The sequence below is a fragment of the Mustela nivalis genome (genome assembly GCF_964662115.1).
Source record: "Mustela nivalis genome assembly, chromosome: 12".
Taxonomy (NCBI): domain Eukaryota; kingdom Metazoa; phylum Chordata; class Mammalia; order Carnivora; family Mustelidae; genus Mustela; species Mustela nivalis.
This window is the reverse complement of record NC_139031.1, coordinates 73,393,442-73,412,140: the sequence shown is the minus strand read 5'-3', so window position 1 is coordinate 73,412,140 and position 18,699 is coordinate 73,393,442. Positions and strand designations below refer to the sequence as shown.

The 18,699-nt window shown below is 40.1% G+C and overlaps 1 protein-coding gene across 1 annotated transcript in view; it reads right to left on the bottom strand.

Annotated features, from left to right (window-relative positions):
- The window catches only part of ABCB1 (ATP binding cassette subfamily B member 1), a 108,386-nt gene that overhangs the window by 32,590 nt on the left and 57,097 nt on the right, over nt 1–18,699 (bottom strand). Inside the window, exons 15-19 of the mRNA XM_082692371.1 lie at nt 10,882–11,043; nt 9,873–10,049; nt 8,602–8,748; nt 6,245–6,352; nt 1,247–1,324 (exon numbers count right to left, since the gene is read on the bottom strand). Of these exons, the coding sequence (XP_082548497.1) occupies nt 1,247–1,324; nt 6,245–6,352; nt 8,602–8,748; nt 9,873–10,049; nt 10,882–11,043 (672 nt within the window). The remainder of the gene's footprint in view (nt 1–1,246; nt 1,325–6,244; nt 6,353–8,601; nt 8,749–9,872; nt 10,050–10,881; nt 11,044–18,699) is intronic.

Genomic DNA, 18,699 nt, shown 5'->3' with positions numbered 1-18,699 from the left:
TTTTTAAAAATTGCTGTGTTAAAATGCCTCTTCCAGTGGCATGTAACTTCCTTAAAGACAGGGACTGTTGAGGTATGAATGCCTGACAATTCTTCGTATTATGGCTCTGAAGCTGAAGGTCTTCATATGTATTTGTGAGGCTTAATAATTTATAGAGAGGGCATTACACAAACCATCATCTCGGCTTCCGAAGTATAATGGACTCAGGAGTCAGCCTGGAGGCTGGGACGGTAATGGGGCATTTGGCTCTGGACCAAGATCAACATCCTCAATGGAATCTCAGTTATAATTATGGTTTGACTCAGTGTCCTAGGACAGGGCCCCCCTCAAATAGTGTTCTGTCACTCATTCAAGTCAGTCCTGGCTCTGTCAGTCACTGCAAGCAATTCCCACAAACATGCTTTTTAAGTCATGGTGGCAGGGGTGGGAAAGGATGGAGGAAGCAAAGACAGCCAGGAAAAGGTCTATGTCATTGAGGCACCCTAACGTGGCAACCTGTGCCTCTCAGCCAGGGTTCCAGCACCCCTGGCACGTCCAGGGCATCCTTCCGCCACCTCATTTTATTCACTGGCAAGGGATCAGTGACTTTAAAATGGAGAGTTATAAAGTCACAGACAAAATTTTCAGGATTGTTAGAGAAACTTTCTCTTTGAACTGGGCTGTTTCGGGTGACATTCGCAGAAGCCCCCTCCCCCTTTCCCTAGGAAAACATTCGCCTCTGCCTGTTGCTGGGGTGTTGAAGATCTGAAATGTAAGAGGCATTCCATCAAGCTGTTACCAGCTTGTTAAACTACAGTGTTAATTACTGTATCCAACTAACCCCAGCAAAGAAACTGGGGAGAGGGGATACATTTTGCTTTGTGGAAAGACAGGGTTCAGGTGACATTCCTTAGTGGGTAGAAACATGAATGTCTTGAGTTTCCCGGGGGAAAGAAGGAAAGAAAGAGAGAAAAGGGATGAGGGGGACTGCCTACTCTGCCTCCAGTTGCCCTGAGAAAGGCTGGTGGTGAACCTGCTCTGGGGACCGTCTGTGGCCATCCCATTCCTTGTCCCGCCCACAGCAGAGAGACAGCAGAGCCTCTGAGCCAGACCTGGGGGGTGGTCCAGCGGCATCTCTGAGGGGAGTCGAAGGGAAGGCCACCACAGGAGCTCGCTCTGAGTAACCTGACTGCACTCCCGCTCCATGAGGCCACATGTACAAGCAGGGAGGTCCGCCCAGCCCAGGCTCAGTCCTCAGCAGACATACCTGTCTCAGCATCGATCTGAAAACCAGGTACCGGAGCCGCTTGGTGAGGATCTCCCCGGCTTTGCCGAACGTGAAGCCCTGTGAATGAGAACACGCCACAAGAAAGGAGACCTATCAGAGATCCTGACACCAATGACACAGAGGGCAGGAGCCCAGATGTCACTGCTGAGAGGACACGAGACCAGGTCAGAAAGCCCGATGTCAGTCTTGGCTATGTTTCGGTCACTGTGTTCCAAGGTACAGAGCCACACTGGTGGGTGGGGCCAGGAGAGCCCAGTTTTGAAATCACAACTCCCCCATTACTGGCAGGATGATGAGGGATTTATTAGGAAGTATGTTTCTTTGTCCCGACTCCTATCCCTGTTATTTCTCCCGGGGAGCCGGGGTCTGTCACCCAGGAAGCTCAAGTTGTTTCTAAGGCAGAAGCACTGGAAGAAGGACGGCTGTATTATGTGTCATCCAAACCAGGACACACTGAAAATGGCAAAAGGATGCTGTTAAGAGATACACCAGGACCTGAGGTGTCGTCTGGGAAAACAGAAATATTCAGCCACCCCAGCCATCAAGGAAGCAGGGAATAAAGATAGCAAATTCCTAGTTTCCAAGTTAAAAAGAAAAGAAAAGAAAAAAGCTAAAGTCTTGGAGCAAAACAAGCTGGGCAAGAAGGCTGACCAAGAGAGACTTTTCTGCCCTGGCCCTCTCCTTCCCCCAAGAATCTAACCTTCCTCTGGGAAATAGAGAGTCCCATGTGAGTGTGCTGCCATGCCTGGTCACATCTGGGGAGGAAGGGCAACAGAACCCTCATCCAGTGCATGTGGGGATAAGGACCAGGAAGAAGCAGTGCTCCCTGTCCTTCTGGAGCTCCGGGAAGTGAGAGTCTACAGATAAGGGCCGCCACACAACGGCACGGGGGAAGCAGAGCGGACATGGCCCATGGCGCATCAGAAGAGGAGAGGCCCTAATAACAACCCAATTTCCTACAGAATCAGAGAGGTGGAAAAGGACTTATAGCTCCTCTGTGGCCCCAGCTAGTGCGTGAGCATTACTGAGAGAGGGAAGAAACAGAGGCAAAGAGCGTAAGTGAAGAAAGAGCTAATTCTTCAGAGTGGTTCGGTAAAGGGGGACAGCCTGGTAGGACCATATAACTGAAGGCCATGGGCCATACCAGTTGCCAGCATGAAGCAGGCAGGCACATGATGCTCACAGACCATCCCCCTGCACTCCTCTGCTAACAGAGACACTGACCCAGGAGAAGGAGGAAAGGGAGAAATGCTAGATTCATTGAATTAAAGCCTGAAATTACTAAAACAGTTTAATTGATTTAGAAATGGCCAGATTGAGGTTTCTCTTACTAGACTGAATGAAATGTGAATGATCTTGCTCACTACAGGAATATTACCCCTATTTTTGTCAAGACCTAGTTGTTCAGTGCTTAGCCTGACACTGTAAGTTTATATAAAATACCTGTATGTATACATAGGACAACCCTTTTGGTGATGGAAGAATGTCACCTTTAGGACATCACTACTTTACAAAAGAAACAGGTTTAGTTGCCAAAGGACCCAAATGTAAGGTGGCAGAGGTGGACTGTGAATCTGGGGTTATGAGAATCCTAACTAGAACGGGAACCAGAGCCTAAAATCTTATCACCCACAGAACTCCCTCCTTTTGTTTCCAAATCAGGGGTAGGGACTCTAATGTTGTTGGCCACTGTGCCATCTCTGTAGTTCTGAGGTCCTATATTAGAGCCTGTTTCCACGCAGTTTTGCCAGCAGGTCAGACTCCTGACTGCCCAAGCATCATCACGTTACAAAGGGGACTGCCTTTCCCTGCCTTTGCTTTCCTAGTTCAAACCTTCAGAGTTGAAGGGAGCAGCTCAAAGCCTCCCGCCCTCAAAATCCCTCAACCAACTTCACACGCACAAATCTTTACGTTCTATGGCATTAAGAGTTGCTACAGCAATCTTCCATTTGGTTAAAGCATTCTGTTACGCTTAGGCCAAATTACCCAATGAGATTTTAATTGCTTAGTAAAGAAAAAGTTCATACAGTCATTTTTCTTTTGTACTTCTTATAATGGAAAAAAAAACCCTTTCTGTCTATATAAAAAATTAATACATACCTATAACACATTAAATATAGAGACCTATTCAGAATTTTATCTTAAAAAATTACACATGGCTAATATCTATTCCTTCAATAAGTAACTGAATGTTTGCTGCTGCCTCCCACAGGCCTGGGAACATGATTACATGACTCCCTTTTCTTCTTTTTCTTTCTTCTTCTTTCTTTTCCTTCTTTCTTCTTCTTCTTTTTAATGGTGCAGTTGTTTAATTCCTAGAATCCAGATATGAGGTATCCATTCCTCTAGGAACTAGTTATATTTCCTACTGTAGTCAAAAAGATTTGTTTGGATACAATAAAGTTAGCCTTTTTAATTTGTAATACACACACACATTTATTCCTTCCTTCGATTTTTCTGGCATATCTAAGTTTTTGGTAAAACTTCTAATATGTGGGAACTTGGGTGGCTCAGTTGGTTAAACAACTGCCTTCAGCTCTGGTCATGATCATGGATTCTGGGATCCAGTCCTGCATTGCGCTCCCTGTTTGGTGGGGAGTCTTCTTCTCCCTCTGACCCTCGCTCCTCTCGTGCTCTCTCTCTCATTACCTCTCAAATGAATAAATAAAATCTTAAAACAAAACAATACCTTTCAATAGGCATTGTGTCCCCAGTCTGCAATGGGGCAGACATCATGCTTGTGCAACGTTAAGGAGCCCATTGAAACCCATGAACCAGACACTTGCCCTAAAGAGACACAAAGATCTGCTGGCACTCTCCCAGGGAGTGCTTCTGTGTTAAAAAGTTTAGAAGGTGGAATTGGCTCCTGGAGTTGTATTTGGAAGATGAGTTCAGGAAGGTTGTTGTTAACAGGCTTTACCCTCTGGGGGACTCAATAGCAAGTAAGTAGAGCTTGCCTGGGGAAAACAGCTTCTTCTGGAGGAAAGAGAGCCTAACAGATTGGTGTAGGATGGACCAGAAGCTCTTCAAGGTCAAACTTTTTTCAGGATCCAGCTTTACAAATAAGCTTCTTGCCTCTGAGGATAGAGTCCTCTCATCCATGTTTCAAACATTACAGGAAACAATTTCCTTCCTTCAACTTTATCCAGTTGGCTATTTATCACAACAAAACAAAGGGAGAAAGGTGTTTTAAAACTGATGTTGAGGGCGCCTCGGTGGCTCAGTGGGTTAAAGCCTCTGCCTTCAGCTCGGATCATGATCCCAGGACCCTGGGATCCTGGGATCCATGGGGCTCTCTGCTCGGCAGGGAGCCTGCTTCCTCCTCTCTCTCTGCCTGCCTTTCTGCCTACTTGTGATCTCTGTCAAATAAATAGGTAAAATCTTTAAAAACAAAACAAAACAAAACAAAACTGATGTTGAGACCAGAAGTCTTGACGACTCCTCCAGCTATAATCACAGACACACCAACAGTAGCATCAATCATGGTTGCAATGGCACCTCCATGAGGGAATCCAGGAGTTCCTTGCATATAAGAACCTCCTTATGATATGCAAACTAGCCTTTCTGATTATGAAACATTGTGTATTCAAATCCGCTAGGCCCTCCTCAAGGCTTCTGGGAAAGAGCTGGGTCTATGACATTTGCTATTCTTTTATAAGCTTTGTGTCAGGAGAAAAAGATTTTAAAGTCTTGATCTTTCAAGTAGATTTACATTTACATGAACACGTTTCCAAGAGATGTCTTCACTTTTCTTCACGAGTCAAAGCTCCAGCTGGGGCTAGGAAGAGAATGGTCCTTACAAATGTCCTTCTGGGAAGAAAAATGACCTCAGCCCTGGCCATGGCTCCCTCGCCTATGGGGATGTGCATGCCCAGAGCACCAGAGGCCTCTGGGCATGCGCGAACATTGCTGCTCCACCGCGGGGCTCCAGGGTTCTGCCGGGCTCTGCCAGACAGCTGCCTGGCCGCTCCTCCAAGGCTCCTCTCCAGGCACGGAAAGAACATGTGACACTGGTGACATTATTCATTTTAATCATCAAGAGGAAGGTACTAACATCCCTATTTTACAGATGAGGAAATCGAGGCTTAGTGTACATTATTTATTTGCCTGAAACCACAAAATTAGGAACTGGTGCAAAGCATACTCAAACTTCACCTTACCGCACTCAACTTTTAGAGCTCTGAATTTCTTTGCAATTGTTTTACCCCAGTGATGTGCAGCTGTAAAATCTGACTCTTTACAAAAGTGTCTACAGTTTCTGTTTAGGGCCGGCATTCTTCCATCATTAAAAAATGTTCCTTCTCCTTTACCAAAAGGTGAATGAAAAACTCTTCAAACATTTTTTAGATCGGCGCGACTTGCTTACTGTGTCTTGCTTTTTGTTGTTTTCAGGATATACCAAGACATGTTGAGGATTTAAACTAACTGGCAGTACTTATATCCAAACTCAAGCCCAGGATTCCCCTGAATTCCATTTTTGAGTCCTCAGTTTTCATGTCTAATCATCAGATTAGATCAAACACCTTCTTCCCTCTGATTTCATTAATATTTCGTTTGGGAGAGGTGATGGTGGTAGGGGGAGAAGGTAAGCAGGTGCTCCAGTGGAAGCAAAACATCTTTGATTTAAAATATTTTTATTTTTAAAATTTTATTTATTTATTCATTTGTTTGTTGGAGAGAGAGAAAGAGAAAGTATGTGAGTTGGGGGGAAGGGACAAAGGGAAAGGGAGAAACAATTAAGTAGGTTCCATGCCCAGCATAGAACCTGAGTTGGGGCTCGATCCCACGACCCTGAGCTAAAATCAAGAGTTGGAGGCCACCCAGGTGCCCCAAAACATTTTTGTTTTAAATATGTCAAAGAAACTTGGATGCTAGTAGTCCAAGTAATAGAGCAAATTACATAAGTGTTTAGAAATTTCCCCAGCTGAACAAGAACACATTCCCAAAAATGAATAAAGTGAAAATGCAGACACTTACCTGAAGAAAGAATGTAATAAAAGAAATAATTCCAAGGACTAGAAACAATAAAGAAAACATATTACTATTCTGTCTTTTTGTTTCAGGATCTTCGTCTCTGGTAAAAACCTGTTGAGAAAATATTTACAGGTTTTCAGTTCAAAGACTAAGGAAGTCATTCTGGGTCTGACCCATTTCCCATCAAGCACAATATTTGGGGGTCAAGAAAGGCTTAGTATACTGGAAGTCAGGGCTGGTTTCCCTAATGCCAATCTAAAGATGTGCAAACTTTGTCTTCCTTAAGGGCCAAGAATGGGTCTGTTGCTCCTAAAGGACCCAATACTTATTCTGCGTATACTTCCTCTTAGAGTAATGAGTGCCACAGGGCCACACCAGATATGTAAAGTAGAAATGAGAATAAATACCGTCCTCTTTTGGTAGGAAACTACATTGTATGGCAATTTGTTGTTTTACAATTTGGACATTACAAGCTGGAGAGAAATCTGCCAATGCCATTGTGGTAAACCAGAGAGAGGCAGCCATTCACTGAGCCCACACCCTCGGTAAGAGAGGAGCCTCCTTGAGCCAGCCTCTTTTGTAGGATGGGCAGTTTAGACAGCCAGCTGACCCAGCACCACACATGGAGATCTTTCCAGAGATGGCAAGAAAGCTAACACGATGTCTTGGGCTTAGAGAACACAGAGAAAAACTACTTCACGGGGAAAGAAAACAAACAACTCCCTGCATAATGGGCCAAAATTGTAACAGAGCTACATTCCTAACCCAACCCAGTAAACTTTATCCTTTTTACAGGAAAAAAAAAAATCCACCTCAAAATAGCTAACAATCAGTGAGCTCTTATCCTGTGATAGATATTATTCTATACAAATTCACGTGTACCATTCCTTTTATCTTCACAATCACCTCCTAACATTTATTATCATCATGACTTTACACAGAGGCACAGAGAAGTTAATTAACTTGTTCAAGGTAACACAGCTGGCAAGTGTTGACCCCAAGATTTAAACCTGAGCAATCTAACTTAGAGCCCACAACCTTAAACCCTGTGTTACAAACCTTCAACGGGGTGGATGACTGGTTGCCTAACCAATATCTAGGTGTCTGTGTGCTAGCCCTGGGTCACTTGTTTCCAGACTTACCGTGACATGAGGAATGAAAACAATATAAAATCCTTAGGTTGAGTTTTTGTTACACACAGCCAAACCCATTCCTAATGAGTCCACTTCCATTTTTTTTTTCCTGATGATGCCACGATCTATCTCCCTGCCTATACCACAAATGCTAGACCAGGAATCAGTTCCCTGGGGACCACCGGCCAAATGTTTCTGTAAAGCTTCCATGGAATAGTATCATGTTCATTTGTTTCTGCACTATGGGTGCTTCTACACTCCAACAGTAGAGCTAAATATTTGCAATGGAGACCATATGGTGCCCAAAATCTAAATTGTTTACTCCCTTACCCTTTATAGAAAAAGTCTACTAACCCCTGTCCTAGAACATATGCTCCATGCTATCAAACACTTTATCTCCCTCTTGGCATTTTTTTTTTTTTTTAACACCTGGAACAGTATGTGGCACAGAGCCGTCACTGCAAAAATATTTCTTGAATGACTACATGGAACATACGAATACCAAAGAGAAGTCAGTTAGCCAAGCACAGGGAGACGGGCACATTTGTGGATTTTTTGGTACATCAGAAGTTCGTGTTTGGCCTCTTTCATGCAGGGAGCAACTCCCTTCTCTGTAACGTTTTTAGCCATTATGGCAAGGGTATCCTCCGCTTGCTCTCTGAACATCTACCACAAAACAGAGAGCATTCCTGCCTGGGCGGTGGCTTTATTGTTAAAAAACGTCATCATTAAAAGCAGATACAACCAACATACATCCATATTTCGGAATCCATTCCTTTTTGTTTTCATCTGAACAAGTGGGATGGACGTCTTCCAGAGGCAGCGTGCCAGGCCTGCTCACGCCCTGACGAGTGCGTATGTCATACCACAGCTCTGTCTCCAGTCAGTCTGACAAACACACCTTGAACTCTCTCTGTGCACCAGGGATAGGACTTTTCATGATGTTTACTCAGAGCCCATGGACGGCAGGTGAGACACTCAGGTCAGGTTCATATCACAGACTACCTTCAGGAACCTGGGCCCTAAGAGAGCAACTAACTGCAGGGACAAAGGCAGGCTTGAAAAATTAGCCTTCCTATCCCAAAGCAGACTTACATCCTCAAGTTGCTAAGTTTCATAAGAAGGTACAGTACTTTTTGTGGCTTATGCATGCAGCTACAAATAGAAACAGCTCATTCTTTACTCAGGACTCACACATAAACCCAGAAAATGAACATAAACACTTACCCCTATAATCCTTGAAAATATTACTGAAAAGGCTGGTTGCAGGCCTCCATTTATGACAGCACAAAATATACCAACCACAAAATAAGGCCATTCAGTTATATTCAGCTTCAGAATCCTCCAGAAGGAAACTGGAGGTACATTTTCATTCTGGAAAGCAAAATAATACAACAAGCTAGTTATAAAAAGAATTGATACTTTTTATCAGTTTAATGAGACAGTCCTTCCATAGGTACCAAACAATTTTAAAAAGATTTTATTTATTTGAGAGAGAGCGCGATTGAGAGAGAGAAAATGGGCAGAGGGAGAGGGAGAGTGTGAAGCAGACTGCCTTGCTGAGCAGAAAGCTAGATGCCGGGCTTGATGCCGGCTGATGCTTAACCGACTGAGTCACCCATGTGCCCCTGTACTAAAATTTTTAAAGGAAGGTATCTTATTCCTGTTTATGAGTTGATCATTATTTAATTTTTTAAAAAGTACTGACAGATTCTATTATATTGCTCTTTTATAGTTTAAGAAATAAATGATATTTCCACGAACATTTAATACTGACCTGATATCTGGAGTATTTACAAGTACAGGTAAAAGAAGAGAAGTGTCCACATTTGAAGACCCATTAGAATCTCTTTGTATCACAGAGGCCCCTGAATGGCTCAGTTGGTTAAGCATCCAACTCTTGATTTGGACTCAGGTCATGATCTCAGGGTCTTGAGATCAAGTCCTGTGTGCAGCTCTGCACTCAGCAGGGACTCTGCTTCTCCATCTCCCTCAGTCTTCCTCCCTCTGGCCCACCCCTTCCCCGTGCATGAGTGCCAGCATTAAGAAATAAATAAATCTTTAAAAAAAAAAAAAAATCTTGGGTGCCTGGGTAGCTCAGTAGGTAAAGCCTCTCCCTTCAGCTCAGGTCATGATCCCAGGGTCCTGGGATCGAGCCTCGCATCAGGCTCTCAGCTTGACAGGGAGCCTGCTTCCTCCTCTCTTTCTCTGCCTGCCTCTCTGCCTCCTTGTGATCGCTGTCTGTCAAGTAAATAAATAAAATCTTTTTAAAAAAATCTTCACATTATAAGTTATAATTCTAAAATTCATGTCTTATAAATTTTCATTCATGAATTATAACCTGAAGTCTAAAATGTTAAAGATTTTGGTTTGTGGAACATTTTGGGAATAGGACAGGAGGATTCTGGAGAAATCTTTTTTTATTCCTACTCCTGCCACCCCAGTGCTAACCCAGAGGGAGGACTGAAGACATAACTAACTCTACATCCTCTCCGTACCAAGTCCTCTTCTGTCCCAAGCTTTCTGTCCTGGCCTTGTGGGGCATGTATACTCTTGAGAGTTGATCTTCTCCTTATTAAACTGGATCCTGAGTCTTTTGGAGGCATTTCCAAGGCATCAATTTCACTTTTGGATTCACTAATGGCATTTTCTAATTCAATTTCATTTCCTCTTGTCTAAAATAAATAAGAAATAAGCACAAAAAGGTTAGGCTCAAAAACAAATAAAAATTACTTGCCAAAGATCAGCTATCAAGGAAAGTGGTAATTAACATCATTGTAGGAAAGGACAAAGTTAAACTGCTGCTGGGGGCATGGGGTTGTATGTAAATGGGTGGTACATTTGAAAATTAAACCCGCTGAAGGGGAATTGCCACTGAATATGCTGAAAGAACATGACTTCTCCTCCTTGTACAGTACCTTGTCATCTACTTTTTCTGGGTGTTTTGGGGCTCAGTAATATTTGCTTTGGGCCAGCGCTATCAAAGGAAATATGGCACATATTCCTGTAACCCACATTTATCATTTAAAATTTTCTCAGTAGCCACATTAAAAAATGTGAGAGAAAAATCCATTTTTACTCTGCATTTTATTTAACCTACTGTATCCAAGATATTAGCATTTCAACATGTAATCATTGTAAAAACTTACTGAGATATTTTGCATTCTTCTTTTGTACCACATCTTTAAAATCTGGGATGCATTTTCTATTTAAAACACTTCAATTCAGAATAATTGTCACTGAAGTATTCAATAGCCACATGAGGCCAGTGGCTACTACAGTAGATAGATGACCTTTAAACCTTTTTAAACTTTTAATTTTCTCCAATTACCCTTCTTTATTTCCCCTCCCTTTCAATAGGAAGAAAAATCTGGTCTGAATTCCCTAAGTATTTTTCCTCACCTATCAAGATAATCAAGTAAAGTAACATTTATTTATAGTACTACACACAACAAATCAGTTTGTACTTGAGATATTTCAGGAAAACTCTAGACTTGGACTATATACCTGCATTGTGACGAGTTTGAAGTAAATGCCTTTCTCTTTCATGAGTTCATCATGATTTCCTTTCTCCACAATGACTCCATCATCAAAGCCAGCGATGACATCAGCATTACGAACTGTAGACAAACGATGAGCTATCACAATGGTGGTCCGGCCTTTTCTGGCCTAAAGAGAGAGAAATTAGGTTTTTGAATACATGGACAATTACAGACAAAAATTCATTCAATTTATATTTACTGAATGCCAATGCCTTGGATATTGTAAAACCATCTAAGCTATATAAGGTCATCTCTGGCTTCAGTAAATGTTTAGTCAACAGATCATGGTTTAAAATGATGTTTTATTATAATAAAATTATAATATAATTTTAATAATATTAAATGATATTAATATTATTAATATTACAACCATACATTATATGATTGTTATAATTATATAGTTCTATAATTATATTAATTAATAATTATTAATATAATATTTAATAATATTGTAATAAATGAGCACAAATGTGATGGTCACATATTAATACTAGATAAACTTCTAAGAATTTTACTCAACCTCTATCAGCCTGAGTTTATAATAATAATCAGGGGCTTATACAAAATAAAAAAAGCTATAATCCAGGCACTGGCCAATCAGAGCAGACCCAAGCCAGTGTGTGGTCTGGGTACACACTAGACACCATCAGTCTGGGGACTCCTGGTGTCCTATTTCACAGAACCTCTGGATGATTAAGATGGACAATCAGTGTGAGGCAGCAAAGTCCAGTCTTCAGTGCCAAACTGATCTGACCTCTAATCTTAGCTCTGCCATTTATGAATTCCACAATTTTATCCAAATCTTTTAACCTGTGTGAGGCTCATATAAAATGGAGATAATATTAATACTGATTTCTTCAAGTAGTTGTGATGACCAAATAATATAACGTACACAAAGCATTGTGATATGTATACAATATTAGTTATTGTAATGTTACTTATTCTGAGGTAGATGCATTATGGGAAAACTGAAGAGCTATGCAAATGTTTTTAAGTGCTCGGTGTCATTTTTGTTTAATATGGAAGAGGTCAAAAGGGTTTAATATGGAAACAGAACATTCTGAGATTTCTTTCACCTCTGTAACTTTCCTTAAGGCTTTGACTTTTTGACTTTGTATCTCTCTCCAGGAACTAGCAATAATATCCTCAAACTAACAATACGAGGTTATTAGGATCAATATAAAGAAGAGAAGTGGAAAACTCTGACAAGAAGAAAACAATACATGTAGAAACATTAGGTGGTAGCAACTAGAAGTTAGAGAAGATAATGAATCAATTCTTTGGATGTTTTTTAAAAAAGGGGGGCATTTGGAATTCTCCCCCCAAAATTTATATTCTAAAGGAAAAATATTTTTTAAGAGTTCATGTATTTTGGGGTGGGTGGGGAGGGTAGAGGGAGAGAGAGGGAATCTTGGTGTTTTTTTTTTTTTTTTTAAAGATTTTATTTATTTATTTGATGGAGAGAGAGATCACAAGTAGGCAGAGAGACAGGCAGAGAGAGAGAGAGAGAGAGAGAGAGAAGCAAGCTCCCTGCTGAGCAGAGAGCCCGATGCAGGGCTCGGTCCCAAGACCCTGGGATTATGACCTGAGCTGAAATCAAGAGTCAGATGCTCAACCAACTGAACCACCCAGGTGCTCCTAAAGAAGTATCTTTAGAACAACCTTTAAAATCATTTTCATAATTTAATACATGTTTCACTGTAGAATAATAAGGAAACACAGAGGTCAAGTTACAGATAAGCAAAGTGAAGGGAGAAATCACAGCCACAATCCCATCTGCCTCTATTTTGGTTCACTCAGTTTTTAGTAACTTGCTTTTCCCTTCCTCAACAATCTATTAAACACATTGGCAGGATATTTAAAGGAATATCCAGTGTCATTTTGTTATTAGGGAAGGGGAAAGCTGGAACAAATATGAGTTCATCTTTGAATTCTACTGTGACACTTCTACTCATGGCACTTCTGGGTTAAAAGGTCTTCATATTCTGGAGAGGAAGATGGTAAAGTAGGAGGACCCTAGGTCCATCTCCTCCCACAAACACAACTAGGTAACTATTATATCATCCTAGATACCTGAGAAATCCACCTGAAGACTGAAAGAACAAACTCTACAACTAAGGAGAAAGAGGAGGCCTCACTAAGAAGACCGGAAGTTAGGAGATGTGGTTTAAGGAGAAACAGTGCTGCAGTGGTGGTGGAGAAGGGCATGTGTGAGAGAGGGAGAAAGACAGAGAGAGAAGAACACACAGGGAACTCATATGCAGAATATTTCCCCAAAGCCACTGGCTTGGGAAGCAAGATGGGCTGGATTTTGTGAGTTCTTGCAACCATCAGGGTTTAAAGCCTATAGTTTTAAAGGTCAGTAGGTTGGCTGGGATAAAGCTTGGGGGGCACCACGCTGATCCTGGAAAGAAGGCAGACAAATAACCTGGGAGTGGATAGCATGGAAACCGTGACCTAAAAAATGGGTGTGGTACACTGGGGGATATTATTCACTCTTTGCAAAGCATATCCCTGAGAGGCACTGTTTGAGGAGACAAAGGAACTGACTGGCACCATTTCCCTTCCTCCACCCCTCAGCATAAACACAGCACCAGTCACCTGAGGAAAGCAGCTCAGCTCAGACAATGGCTGCCTAATTTACTTAAACCAGGCCCCGCCCTATTGTGCTCTGGAGGGACTGCCTTCTAAGTCACACTGGCGTCAGAGGGAGCAAGGTAAGTCCCTCTTCTAGAAGACCAGCACAAAACCCTGCCCACTCCCTATCTCCTGACCAGTGAGTTCTACCAGGCCTCAGTTCTTGTAGAGTTGGTGTCAGGTCTCATTTCATTAGCAGACAAGAGCACCCCTAGCTAAAACTCACCACATTCAGGCCAGGGACCAAACACTACCTACAGCAGGCAAGGAGAGCCTCTGCAAATGACTGGCCTTAAGGACAGAGCAACCAAAACACAACAGCAGAGTGCACATAGTACACATCATTGACACTCCCTGAAGCACCAGGCCCTGGATACTACATGACCTCTTCTTCATAAAGCCATTATCTTCTGGAAGCAGGCAACATAAATGGCTTTTGTAGCACATAAAAGAAGGCAGAGACTTAGACAAAATGTCAAGATGGAGGGATTTATCTGAAATGAGAGAACAAGTCAAAGCCATGGCCTGAGAACTAAACAAAACAGAGATAAGTAACATTTCTGATGGATAATTTAAAGCAATAATCATAAGGATATTCACTGGGCTTGGGAAAAGAATAGAAGACATCAGGGAGACCCTTACCAAAGAGATAAGAGAGTTAAAAAAGAATTAGAGATGAAGAATGCAATAAATGAGTTTGGAAACAGGTATGATACAATGAACAGCAGACTGGGAGAAGCAGAAGAACGAATTAGTGACCTAAAAGACAAAATAATGGAAAATAATGGCGCTGAACAAAAGAGAGAAAGAAAAATTACGGAACATGAGAATAGACTGAGGCAACTCGGTGACTCCATCAATCATAATAACATTCATATTACAGGAGTCCTAGAAGAAGGAGAGAGAGAAAAGGGGGCAGAAAACTTATTTCAAGAAACCATAGCAGAAAGTTTCCCTAATCTGGGAATGAGACAAATGTCCAGATCCAGAAGGAACGGAGAACTCCCATCAAAATCAACAAAAGCAGGTCAACGCAAAGACATATTGTAACTAAATTTGTGAAATATAGTGATTAAAAAAAATCTTAAAGGTGGCAAGACAAAAGAAATCCTTAACTTACAAAGGAAAATCCATAAAATTAGCTGGAGCTCTCTTAACAAAAACTTGGGAAGCCAGAAGGGAGTGGAATTATAATATTCTAGGTTCTGGACAGGAAAAATCTGCAACCAAAAATACCCTATCCAGCAAGGCTACCATTCAGAATAGAAGGAGTGTCAAGAAATATGCCAAACAAAAACTAGAGGAGTTTGTGATCACTAAAATGAGCCCTCAAGAAATATTAAAGGGGACTCTGAGTATGGAGAGACCAAAAGTGACAAAGATAAGAAAGGGTCAGAGAAAATCTCTACAAATAATGACAAAGCAAGTAATAAAATGAAAACAAACACAAACCTATCCATAATTACTCTGAATATAAATGGACTAAATAATCAAAAGACATAGGGTATCAGAATGAATAAAAATACAAGACCCATCTTTATACTGTCTACAAGAAACTCATTTTAGACCCAAAGATACTTACAGATTGAAAGTGAAGGGATGGAGAAACATTTATCATGCAAGTGGATGTCAAAAGAAAGCCAAAGTAAATATTTATATTGGATAAACTAGACTTAAAAAAAAAAAAAAGACAACGAAGGGCATTCTATAATCATAAAGAAGGCATTCCAACAAAAAGATATAACAACTATAAATATCTATGTACTCAACAAGGCAGCACACACACACACACACACTATATATATAACATATATATGTAATAATATAAAATTATTATAATAATTTTATTAATACAATGATAATACAATAATGATTATGATAATATGATATGATATGATAATATGATAATACAATAATAGTAGGGGAACTTTAACATCCCACTCACATCAATGGACAGATGATGCAAGCAGAAAGTCAACAAGGAAACAGTGGCTTCGAATGACACACTGGACCAGATGGATTTAACAGATGTATTCAGAACATTCCATCCTAACATAGCAGAATATATATTCTTTTCAAGTGCACATGGGATATTTTCCCAAACAGATCACATATTGAGCAACACAACAGGACTCAACAAATACAAAAAGAGGAAATCATACCATACACCTTTTCTGGCCATGCATAATGAAACTAGTAATCAACCACAGAAAAAATTTGGAAAGACCACAAATACATGGAGGTTAAACAACCTGCTACTAGAGAATGAATGAGTCAACCAGGAAATCAAAGAAGAAATAAAAAAAAAATCATGGAAACAAATGAAAATGAAAACAAAACAGTCCAATACCTTTGGGATACAGCAAAAGCAGTCTTAAGAGGGAACTATAGAGCAATACAGGTCTATGTCAAGAAGCAAAAAAAAAAAAAAAAAAAAAAAAAAATCTCAATAAACAACCTAACATTATACCTAAAGAGACTAGAAAAAGAACAACAAAGGAAGCCCAGAGCCAGCAGAAAGAAGGAAATAACAAAGACTAGAGTTGAAATAAATGATATAGAAACTAATAAATAAATAAACAAACAAACCAAAAACCAAAATACAATAGAATAGGTCAGTGAAACCAGGAGCTGGTTCTTTGAAAAAACTAATAAAACTGATAAACCACTAGCAAAACTTATTTAAAAAAAAAATAGCAAAGACCCAAATAAAATCACTGACAGGGAAAAAAAAAAAAACAAAACACAAGCATCACAGAAATACAAACAATTATAAGTGAATATGATGAAAAACTATACACCAGCAAACTGGACAACTTGGAAGAAATGGATAAATTCCTAGAAACATAAAAGCTACCAAACCTGAAAGAAGTTGAAAACTTGAACAGACCCATAACAGCAAAGAAATAAAATCAGTAATTGAAACACCTCAAAAAACAAAATCTAGGGCCAGATGGCTTCAGAGGAACTTATACCAAACACTTAAAAAGGAATTAATACCAATTCTTCTCAAACTATTCCAAAAAATAGAAAAGGAGGGAAAACTTCTAAAGTCATTCTATGAGGCCAGCATTAACCTGATACTGGAACCAGATAGAAACTCCACTAAAAAAGAGAACTACAGACCAATATGATGAGCACAGATGCAAAATTTCACAATAAAATACTAGCAAACAAAATCCAGCAATATATTAAAAAAGTCATTCACCAAAATTACTGGAGATTTATTCCTGGGTTGCAAGTGTTGCTCAATATTCTCAAATCAATCAACATGATACACCACATTAACAAAAGAAAAGATAAGAACCATTTCATTTCATTTCAATAGACACAGAAAAAAGCTTCAGACAAAGGACAACATTCATTGATGATAAAAACCCTGAACAAAGTAGGTTTAGAGGGAACATACCTCAACATCACAAAGGCCATCTGTGAAAGACCCACAGTTAATATCATCCTCAATGGGGAAAAACAGAGCTTTTCCTCTAAGGTCAGGAACACAACAGGGATGTCCACTCTCACTACTGTTGTTCAAGATAGTACTTACTGGAAGTCCTAGCCTCAGCAATCAGATAACAAAAAGAAATAAAATTCACAGACCTGTACCCCTGAAGCAAATAATACATTATATGTCTATTAAAAAAAACACAACCTATTTAAAGGCAGTTAAATATTGCAATGATTAAAAAGGCATTAGCTGAAAAAAAAAAAAGAAAAAGAAGGAAAGAAAGAACTAAAGAAACTCACAACTATATGGTCAGCTGGTCTTGGTAAAGCAGAAAAAAACACCCCCTGGGAAAAAGTCTCCAATAAATGGTGTTGGGAAAACTGGATAGCAACTTGCAAAAGAATCAAACTTGACCACTTTCTTGCAGCACACACAAAAATAAATTCAAAATGGTTTAAAGACCTAAATGTGAGACCTGAAACCATAAAAAATCCTAGAGGAAAACACAGGTAGTAAACCTCTAACATCAGCTGTAGCAATTTCTTTGTAGGTATTTCTCCTCAGGCAAGGGAAACAAAAGCAAAAATAAACTATTGGGACTTCATCAAAATAAAAACTTTTGTACAGTGAAGGAAATAATCAACAAAACTAAAAGGCAACCTACTGAATGAGAGAAGATATTTGCAAACGACATATCTGTTAAAGAGTTAGTGTCCAAAATATATTAAGAACTTACAAAACTCAATACTCAAAAAAAGTGTTCAACCACTATATTGTACACCTGACACTAATATTATACTGTATGTTAACAAACTGGAATTTAAATAAAAACTTTAGAGATTTTCATATTCCTTGTCCTCTCAGAGCTAGGCTAATTATTACCAATACATGTCAGAGACCAAGCAAACAGTGCCCAGCACAGTGTAAGCTCTCAAATCTGATGTGGGGAATGAGACATGTAAAATCAAGGACTGTAGGAAGGTCAGACTCTGTTGACAGACAAGGACATTTCATGGCCCACGTAAGTTTCCAACATCAATTCTCTTCCCCTTTCCCAAGGACAAGAGATTTTGGTCATTTCCCATGGGATCTTCAATGGGTATTTGACATCTTGAAAATTAAACGTGAACCTTCATTGTATTTTCCTCTTATTGACAACAGCAAAAATAGAAAACCTAAATAATGAGGTTATCTCCACAGCCAAGTTTTCAAGATCAAAACGAAGACCAATTTTCATTTGAATCTCTCTACCTCGTTGTTTAATTTTAAAATTTTGCAAGTTTCTCTCAGTGAAAGTTTATTCATTTCTACTTTAAAAAAATAGAGAAATAAATAGAAATGAAATGAACAGATCCAAAGAGGACTGGAGATGTGATTTTGAAACTTGACAGCATCATGTTAGGAGCCATCAGAAATGTCCTTTTTAAAAAAAATAATTTTCAAGGGGCGCCTGGATGGCTCAGTGGGTTAAGCCTCTGCCTTTGGTTCAGGTCATGATCTCAGGGTCCTGAGATCGAGCCCCTCAATGGGCTCTCTGCTCAGTGGGGAGCCTGCTTCCTCCTCTCTCTCTGCCTGTTTCTCTGCCTACTTGTGATCTCTCTCTCTGTCAAATCAATAAATAACATCTTTAAAAAAATAATATTCAAGAAGAATTAACAGAGGGATGTCCCTATGCTTACAAATTAGGTTGGTTTGAAT